The sequence below is a fragment of the Alosa alosa genome, chromosome 5 (assembly GCF_017589495.1).
Source record: "Alosa alosa isolate M-15738 ecotype Scorff River chromosome 5, AALO_Geno_1.1, whole genome shotgun sequence".
In the NCBI taxonomy this organism is placed as follows: Eukaryota; Metazoa; Chordata; class Actinopteri; order Clupeiformes; family Clupeidae; genus Alosa; species Alosa alosa.
In genome coordinates this window covers 34,342,733-34,353,530 of record NC_063193.1, presented here as the reverse complement: position 1 = coordinate 34,353,530, position 10,798 = coordinate 34,342,733, and the positions used below count along the sequence as shown (strand labels likewise).

Sequence of the window (10,798 nt, the reverse complement as noted above, 5' to 3'; positions counted from 1 at the left end):
GCAGCAACAACAACAACAACAACAGCTTGCTTTTATAAAGCGCTTTATCAAGGCCCCCAAAGAGCTTTACAGTGAAGAAGGATTGGTCAGACGTTTGGTCAGTACTGTGATGGTGGTGGGGGCAACGCTACGTACGTTTGGTCAGTACTGTGATGGTAGTGGGGGCAACGCTACCACGCTTGGTCGGATGGTGGTGGGTCAGTACTGTGATGGTAGTGGGGCACGCACGCTTGGTCAGTACCGTGATGGTGGTGGGGCAACGCCACATACGCTTGGTCAGTACTGTGATGGTGGTGGGGGCAACGCTACATACGTTTGGTCAGTACTGTGATGGTGGTGGGGGCAACGCTACATACGTTTGGTCAGTACGCTACGTACGTTTGGTCAGTACTGTGATGGTAGTGGGGGCAACGCTACGTACGTTTGATCAGTACTGTGATGGTGGTGGGGGCAACGCTACACACGCTTATCAGTACTGTGATGGTGGTGGGGGCAACGCCACGCATCGCACGCTTGGTCAGTACTGTGATGGTGGTGGGGGCAACGCTACGTACGTTTGGTCAGTACTGTGATGGTGGTGGGGTGAAAACGTTTTTTGAATAGGTCTTGTGTCCAGTTCAGTGCTCTGTATCTGCAGCCCGATGGAAACAGTGTGGACACTTGGTTCAGAGGGTGGTCTGTGTCAGCGGCTATTGTGCGTGCTAGGCTTGTGATGTCATTTATGTCTGATAGGCTGGGAGTGGGGAGGCTGATGATCATGGTGGCAGTGTGTGTGTGTGTGTTTTTGCAGGTGATCATGGTGGCAGTGTGTGTGTGTGTGTGTGTGTTTGCAGGTGATCATGGTGGCAGTGTGTGTGTGTGTGTTTTTGCAGGTGATCATGGTGGCAGTGTGTGTGTGTGTTTTTGCAGGTGATGGTTAGCATTGTCAAGAAACAGGGGAGTCAAGCACAGCAGGGGGGTGATGCTTTTGTACGAGGAGGTTCACGACCACTGATTTGTACTAGTTTTTTGTAATAGTCTTCACGACCACTGATTTGTACTAGTTTTTTTTAATAGTCTTCACGACCACTGATTTGTACTAGTTTTTGTGTGTGTGTTTGTGTGTGTGTGTGCGTGCGTGTGTGTGTGTGTGGTGAATATAAAGGTCAAATATATACAGGTGTTCAAACAGAAAGTATGAGAAAACCCTTGTGAATATAAATTTCACAACCCTTGTGAAAACAAATGAAATATATACTGTAAGGAACATTCAGGGATCAGGAACAACAATGGAACTGAGTCTCTGAACAGCTTCATCCTTGTCTAACATAGTGTCTTCAATCTCAAGCTTCATCCTCGTCTAACATAGCTTTTCATACTCAAGCTTTATCCTCGTCTAACATAGCGTCTTCAATCTTAAGCTTTATCCTTTAACATAGCTTTTCATTATCAAGCTTTATCCTCGTCTAACGTAGCTTTTCATACTCAAGCTTTATCCTTAACATAGCTTTTCATTATCAAGCTTTATCCTTGTCTAACATAGCGTCTTCATTCTCAAGGATTGCTCCTTTATGTCAAATCAAATCAAAACAAATCAACTGTGTTAGAAGAGGCAGGCAAGTGGCCATTGAGAAGAGAATGCATCCATTAGAGATGTAGAATACTGCTGCTATGAAAACAGGATATTGTTATAGACCTCAAACAATGATGACTAGTGCAGTGCCCGTTCAAACATGCCATTCCTGAAGAAAACCCGTAGCTCAGTACATGCCCACAGGTATGCCTGCTTTAAAAATAGGATGATAGGGAAACATCATTCCAGCTAAGCATTCAATAATGAATACTGAATATTATAATATATTAGCCTATAAATAATGTGGCCTCTAATACATGTGTAGCCTAATAAATGTAGGCATGGCTGCATGTGACATTTCTACAGATCAGAATGACATAAGTCTAACAACTGTTTTGAGTTAAGTGTGTACTGAATACCTTCCTAATGCTATTCGAAGCATCAGTTTATTGCACATACTTTTATTTTGAGTCACTACATACCCGTGTTTGATGGCGTGATAAGTGACGTCGCTCAGTCTGCAACTTGTCTAATGTTAGCTATGTGGCATTATCCTATCGCTCGTTTCAATTTGGGACCTTGCTGTCAGAATTGTCGTTTGTTTAGTCAAAGTCTCAAGTCCAAAGTAGCCTGGGCTATTCGAAGCGTCAGTTTATTGCACATACTTTTATTTTGAGTGGTCACTACATACCCGTGTTTGTTGGCGTGTTGCAAAATCCGCGTAATCATTTTATGCAAGCAAACTGCATACAGGGAGTCTTTATTGTTGAGGTCAGACATGATAATCATCTTGCATCTTAACCCACAAGCGGTTCCCGAGTAGCCTAATCCGTAATTGCGACTATCATCAAAGTGAGACCTAGCTACTGTCAGTACATGATCCATGGGGTGGAGCTCCCCTTGAAACTGGCCCTCTTGGAAACAGTGCAGTGCAGCGATAAACGTCCTACGTAAATAAGCATATTTTGAAATATGCATTCAAAAATCTTTAAAATCGAGAGTGCACACCTTTGTGCCACGCACGAGCCACATACGAAATCTTAGGTCAGTCTGACAAGCGGTCAGCGAGATATGCGTGCCACAGACACACAGACAGACGCTTCTTGCTTTATAGATAGATGACATCAAACACACACACACACACACACACACACACAACTGTAGAGCCAAACTATGATGATGACATCAAACACATACACACACACACACACACAACTGTAGAGCCAAACTATGATGATGACATCCATCAAACACACACACAACTGTAGAGCCAAACTATGATGATGACATCCATCAAACACACATACACACACACACACACAACTGTAGAGCCAAACTATGATGATGACATCCATCAAACACACACACAACTGTAGAGCCAAACTATGATGATGACATCAAACACACATACACACACACACACAACTGTAGAGCCAAACTATGATGATGACATCCATCAAACACACACACAACTGTAGAGCCAAACTATGATGATGACATCAAACACACATACACACACACACACACACAACTGTAGAGCCAAACTATGATGATGACATCCATCACACAAACACCAAACTATGATGATGACATCCATCAAACACACACACACAACTGTAGAGCCAAACTATGATGATGACATCCATCAAACAAACTATGATGATGACATCAAACAACTAACAACTGTAGAGCCAAACTATGATGATGACATCCATCAAACACACACACAACTGTAGAGCCAAACTATGATGATGACATCCATCAAACACACACAGAACTGTAGAGCCAAACTATGATGATGACATCCATCAAACACACACAGAACTGTAGAGCCAAACTATGATGATGACATCCATCAAACACACACAGAACTGTAGAGCCAAACTATGATGATGACATCCATCAAACACACACAAAACTGTAGAGCCAAACTATGATGATGGGATTGAAAGAAAAGACAGCAGATACATAAAAACGCTTGAACACCAGCTTTGTATGTGTGTAAAGCAGGAAGATGACTTTCACACATGTTGGCACTGAGGAGGAAACTTCAGGGAACACAGATAGCGTTCCAGTAGATGGCTGAATACTGTGGAAAAAAGCAGCCATCCAAATGAACACTGTGTGTGTGTACGTGTGTGTGTGTGTGTGTGTGTGTGTGAAGCTGTGCGTGGTGTGTGTGACAGGTTGCAGAGAGACCGAAGGCTGTGATTTCATTATTTATCAGGAGTATCCTTGGCAGACTTTGGAGACTGCTCTTGTCTCTTTCTGTCTCTTTGTGAGTATGTGTGTGTGGGTGTGTTTTTGTGTCTTGTGTGTTTTATGTGTTTTTCTGTATGTGTTTGAGAAGTGAGTGAGGTACTGTCCACATGAAAACGACGAAAACAGTATTTTTGTGAAAACGGTAACGTTTTGTTTTGGCCTTTTGTCCACACAACAACGGATTTTAGGTGCCTGAAAATGCACTTTTTCAAAAAGGGGTTCCAGAGTCTGGGATTTTTTGAAAACGCCACCCTAACTTTCTACTTGACTCCTTACGAGACATCCCAAACAATCAGAATCTGTAAGCCAGTTGGTCACATTAAAATGTTTTTCTTTTCCCCATCATGACTACAGGGCTCCAGGCCACCAGATGGTCGCATTATGCGACCAAAATTTGAGAGTGTGCGACCAGTAAATTTGCATCCTTTTATTTTTTACACATTAAAAGTGGAAGAGGTTCGTCAATGAATCCAGAATCTGTGGCAGGCTAATGAGTGTGGGAAGGATAGGGAATGGCCACTCTAAGTGGCTAATGTGTGGAGGAAGAGGGTCCTAGAGATAACGTCTGTGGGAAGGAGACAGGTATCACAACCTGCTACGTGCGTCTGAACAATGAGCAGGCGAACTACTGACTCGTTCCTCCAGCCAGCAGCTAGTGTGCTAGTCAAAGTCTACAGTGGCACAATCAGATGATTATTCATAGGGGTGTCACGATTTCGATTTTAAGTTTTAGAGTTTTCATGTGGACGAGGTCATTCCTAAAAACTATGCCATGTGGACACAGAACATTTCTGAAAACGGAAAGAAAAAATATTGTTTTCAAAACCTTTCATTCTCGTGTGGACGGGGTCTGATACAGTGACAATGTGTGTTTGAGGAAAAGCCACAGGATGCAGCCGCCTCAAATACCATTTATTCAGGCTTTACTGCTGCTGTGTGTGTGTGTGTGTGTGTGTGTGTGTGTGTGTGTGTGTGTGTGTGTGTGTGTGTGTGTGTGTGTTTACTGCCAGAATGTGTGTGTGTTTACTGCCTGAATGTGTAAATGTGTCTGTCTCTCTCATTAATCATTTTTTTCACTCATAATCAGTTTTTTGTCTTATCTCTCTCTCTCCCCTCTCCCCCTCTCTCCCTCTCTCTCCCTCTCTCTCTCTCTCCCTCTCTCTCCCCCTATCCCTCTCTCTCCCCTCCCCCTCTCTCTCTCCCTCTCTCTCCCTCTCTCTCCCCCCCCTCTCCCCCTCTCTCCTCTCCTCCCTCTCTCTCTCTCCCTCTCTCTCTCCCCTCCCCTCCCTCCCTCCCTCTCCCTCCCTCTCTCTCCCTCCCTCTCTCTCTCTCAGGTTCTACCTGTTCATCTGTGCCGTGTGCAATAAAGGAGTGGAGTACATCAAGCGGCTGGCGCTCAGATGGTGGGTGGACACACACACACACACACATTTTATATACTTTATTTGATTCCACTTTGGGAAGCCGTGGCCTACTGGTTAGCACTTGGGACTTGTAACCGGAGGGTTGCCGGTTTGAACCCCGACCAGTAGGCACGGCTGAAACGCCCTTGAGCAAGGCACCTAACCCCTCACTGCTCCCCGAGCGCCGCTGTTGATGCAGGCAGCTCACTGCGCCGGGATTAGTGTGTGCTTCACCTCACTGTGTGTTCACTGTGTGCTGTGTGTGTTTCACTAAGTCACGGATTGGGATAAATGCAGAGACCAAATTTCCCTCACGGGATCAAAAGAGTATATATACTTATACGGATATACTTATACTTTACAAGTCAAGTTACATTAGGAATGGCTAAGGAACTGGGCTAGCATGCTGTGGGTTCAGTATGTATGGTGGCGTGGTAGCTTAGTGGCTAAGGAACTGGGCTAGCATGCTGTGGGTTCAGTATGTATGGTGGCGTGGTAGCGTAGTGGCTAAGGAACTGGGCTAGCATGCTGTGGGTTCAAGTCCTGGCTGCCACCGTTATGGCCTTGAGCATTTGAGGCACTTAACCCTGAGCTGCCCTGGTGATAATTACCCCTGAGCTGTCCTGGTGATAATGAACCCTGAGCTGCCCATGTAACACACACACACACACACACACACACACACACACACCAGGGATGGAAATTAGCCACCCACCCCCCGCCAAATGCGGGTAGTTTTGTGAGCTGGCGGGTGTATTTGGTCAATTTACCAGCCACTGTGGCGGGTAAATAGAGTTAGCATACCACAAATAGTCAGATCCGGACTAATTTTTATACTTATTGACAGTTAAAAATAAGAAAGTGTCTGTAGGGATCATGTGTTACCAGCCTATAAGGGTAAATCGCGCTGATTTGAAGTTCTACAACAACTAGTGAGCTGCCGCCCGCAGCATAGCCTAGTCACTGGTGCAGTGCTTCACTTTGCCAATACCATTAAGAAACTGTCACTATGCTCTCATGCACCACTGCTAGTTTATTTGAGGAAGACTGCATAAACATAAATCTAGTGATATCGGTGGATCTGCGCTGTATCTTCAGACTAATATTCTTGCGAATAGTTCTCTTTTGAAGTGGCCCGTAACGTTAGTTTTTTTTATCCGTCCCGCAACACATTCACGGAAAACTATATGACACGCTGCTATTTAGATGAGGAAGACAGACGGACATCTCCACACCCATTCGTCGTGGTGGAATATGAAATATCTCACAAACATTTCATTCAAGAAATTACAAACCGGATATCAGAATAAACAGCAGAACTTACCGAACACAAAGGTGTAAAGCATTCCGTTATGCAATTAGCTGTTCCGGATTAATCCGGTTTTGAAATTGAAGCAAATGTCTACAAGGTCTCCAACTTTGGGCTTTTGTAATACATGATAAGGCCAAATACAAAATAAATGTTAACAATATCACCTAGATAACTGTAAATATTAAAATTTATTAAAATAAATAAAAATTATTAAATTTTTCAATAGTTTCACAAAATGCTAAGCATGCATACGTTTCTTAAAGCTGAGCTGTGCTTAAATTGTTCAGTGCATGATTTTATAACAGGCCAAATAGAAAATAAATGCTAAATGTTAAATATAGCCTTGATACCTGTAAATATTCAAATCGATGATGTACGGTATAGTTAGATCAAGTTGGAGAGTTGGATTATCTGCTCCAGAACTCACACAAACAGTCGGAGCCACACCACTTTTATGACAAGACACTATGGCATATGAATGTGGTTCTGTTGACCTTTAGTTTTGTTGCTACTGTGCTTGGAGGACAGCTGGTAAGTTTAGGGCAAAATTCAGCACATTTTAGTCGCATCGCAATAATGCCAATAACCGTGATCATTTTAGGTAGCCTACTATAATCATGATATCATATTTTCATGCCATTTCTCTAGTGGCTGGTAAAAATGTTGAGTGGCTGGTAGATTCACCAGCCACGGTGGCAGGTGGAAATAATATATTTATTTTTCATCCCTGATACACACACACACCATTATACAAGTTCTCTGTGTTGTAACAGCACACACACACACACACACACACACACACACACACACACACACACACACACACACACACACACACACACCCCATTATAAAAGTTCTCTGTATTGTAACAACACTTTACCTTGATCTGTGGTTCCAGCCATGGCAAGAGATCTTTGAATGGGAGATAATCACGTCTTGAAAGTCTTTGAAAAGTCTTTGAAAAATCTTAAATTTGAAGTTTAAAGAAGGTGTGCAAACCCTGTAAAGCGCCTAGTCATACACCTGCACCTCAGATCATACACACACACACACACACATATACACATACATACATACAGGCACGCACACACAAACACACCGAGGCGAAGGTTAGTTGGTTGTCGAGAATGACTCCTAAATTTGTTGCAGTCCTGGTAGGTGCAACAGACAGGGAGTCAATTTTGATGTTGATGTCGTGGTGTATGGTAGGTTTAGCTGGGAGGACCAACTGTTCAGTTTTTGAGAGGTTCAGCTGGAGGTGGTGTGCCTTCATCCATGTATCTATGTATGAGAGGCAATCCGAGATCCGTGCTGAAACCAAGGGGTCATCAGGTGGAAAAGACAGATAGAGCTGTGTGTCGTCTGCATAGCAGTGGTATGAGAAGCCATGCGAACGGATAATCTGTCCCAAGGAGGTGGTGTAGATAGCAAAGAGAAGGGGGCCCAGCACTGAGCCCTGGGGGACCCCTGTGGTGAGATAGTGAGGTGCAGATAGCTGTCCAAGCCAAGAAACATTAAACAAATGTCCTGTGAGGTAGGATTCAAACCAGGAGAGAGCAGAGCCGGAGATTCCCATGTTAATTTACCCTCTCTGAGTATACCTGTCCCTTTCTGTTCTCACATGAGATAAGGGTTTACCTGTAGGCCTGTCTCTCTGTTCTCACCTGAGAGAAGGGTTTACCTGTAGACCTATCTCTGTTCTCACCTGAGAGAAGGGTTTACCTGTAGACCTGTCTCTCTGTTCTCACCTGAGATAAGGGTTTACCTGTATGCCTGTCTCTCTGTTCTCACCTGAGAGAAGGTTCACCTGTGTGTGTGTCTCTCTGTTCTCACCTGGCAGAAGGTTTACCTGTGTGTGTGTCTCTCTGTTCTCACCTGGCAGAAGGTTTACCTGTCTCTCTGTTCTCACCTGAGATAAGGGTTTACCTGTGTGTGTGTCTCTGTTCTCACCTGGGAGAAGGTTGACCTGTGTGTGTGTCTCTCACCTGTTTGCCAGGGTGGATGTGGTCCACTTGGCGCTGTACAACCTGGGGGTGCAGAGCAAGAAGAAGTACTTTGAGCTGGAGGAAATCCTCAGCTTCATCAGCAGCAACCTGGAGCACTTCCAGCTGGGAAAGGTGGCACACTCCACACACACTCTACACACACTCTACACACACTACACACACACACACACACTCTACACACATTCTACACACACACTACACACACACACACACACACACACTACACACACACACACTCTACACACACATTACACACACACTCTACACACACACTACACACACACACACACACACTACACACACACACTCTACACACACACTACACACACACTCTACACACACTCTACACACACTTCACACACACACATACTACACACTCTACACACACTTCACACACCCACATACTACACACTACACACACTTCACACACACACATACTACACACTCTACACACACACACACACACACTCCATACACACACACACACACACACACACACTCTACACACATTCTACACACACTACACACACACTCTACACACACACACACACTACACACACACACACACACTCTACACACACACTCTACACACACACACACACACACACACACACACACACACACACTACACACACTCTACACACACTTCACACACACACATACTACACACTCTACACACACTTCACACACACACATACTACACACTCTACACACACTTCACACACACACATACTACACACACTTCACACACCCACATACTACACACTACACACACTTACACACACACATACTAAACACACACACACACCCACACACACACACACACACTCACACACACACACACACACACACACACACACACACACACACACTCTACACACACACACCACACTAGGGGTGGGTGATATGGACAAAAAATAATATCTCGATATTTTTTGTGATTTTGACGATAACGATAATTAGTCGATATCCTTTAAAAAAATGTTTTTGTTAAAGTCTGAGTTACTTTACAGCTCATTATTTATGAATAGCATCATTACAATAATAACCAGTAACCTAACCCAGGGGTGGGCAAACTTTTTGGCTCAAGGGCCACACTGGGTTTTGAAAATTGTCCGGCCGGAAACAACCACAACACCCCATCCCCCAGACACAAGACACAAAAAAAAAAAAATACATTTTTTTATAGCCTATAATTTAGTATGACAAAATATTTCTTTTTAAAATATGAATTGCTTAAAAATACTGCTAATTTTATGCTGTTTAAAAATGTATAAATTGTGCACTGTCGCTTTTAAGACAGCTTTAATTCACGTTTAATTCTGAATGATCTTCTGCCTGCCTCGCTATAGCTAGTGCTGTACCTACGGCTGGGCCCTCTCACAGTTTTTAAATGGTTAGTAGTGGGAACTACTGCTGCCTTCATGATTTCCTTTTAAAAGTTTCTTATAAGAAGGAGATATCAATTTTCAACAATGACAAGCCAGTTGGAACCTCTCTCCCTCTCATTGAGTGCAGGCGCTGTTCCCAATTAAATGGATCGATGTTCACGTTAGATCTGCTGCAAAGGAGATAACTAAGAGTTAACTTAGTTTAACATGATGTTATCTCTATTTAACATGATGTTTTGACATTGACATTGTAAACGTTCTCCAAGGAGAGTGAAAAGCAGTTTGCAGTAAAGCTAACCAACGTTGTCTCTATCGCAGGAAAAAAAATAGAAATCCTCAGCGGGCCGGATGAAAGTGCTTGGCGGGCCGGATCCGGCCCGCGGGCCGCAGTTTGCCCACCCCTGACCTAACCTGTGACTTTTGAACCAAATCAACCAATGCATTGTCACTCTATGACACATTTCCAATTCTGCCCCCACTTGTGTGTGTGGCAATGACATGGTCTAGCCAGCTACATTGGAGAAGATGAATAGGCCTAACAGTTTCCTAAGAGAAAGTCTGAAGCTGAAGTTCCTTTCAAACCTTTACATAGGATTCACTGTAAAACTAAGAGCAGACCAACAGAGTAGCCTACATCTTAGTTATTTCCTTCTATGTTTTGTTTTAGAGCAATCAATGTAGGCTAGCATTCCAAGTTACAGAATAGAAACTAGTCGCGTTAGCTTATGGCTAATGTATATGAGAAATCCCATAGAGATGCTAACGGTTAGCATAATCGGGTAAACATAGATATTTAGGTTTAACTTCAATCCATTTACAAAAGAGTAACATGAGAATAGTTATTTGTTTACAACTGACTATTAAAATACTC

General features: G+C 43.6%; 1 protein-coding gene across 1 annotated transcript in view; it reads left to right on the top strand.

Moving 5' to 3' along the window:
- Positions 1-10,798, top strand: part of phf19 (PHD finger protein 19) — a 53,183-nt gene that overhangs the window by 16,679 nt on the left and 25,706 nt on the right. Inside the window, exons 8-9 of the mRNA XM_048244601.1 lie at positions 5,149-5,217; positions 8,527-8,647. Coding sequence (XP_048100558.1) covers positions 5,149-5,217; positions 8,527-8,647 — 190 coding nt within the window. The remainder of the gene's footprint in view (positions 1-5,148; positions 5,218-8,526; positions 8,648-10,798) is intronic.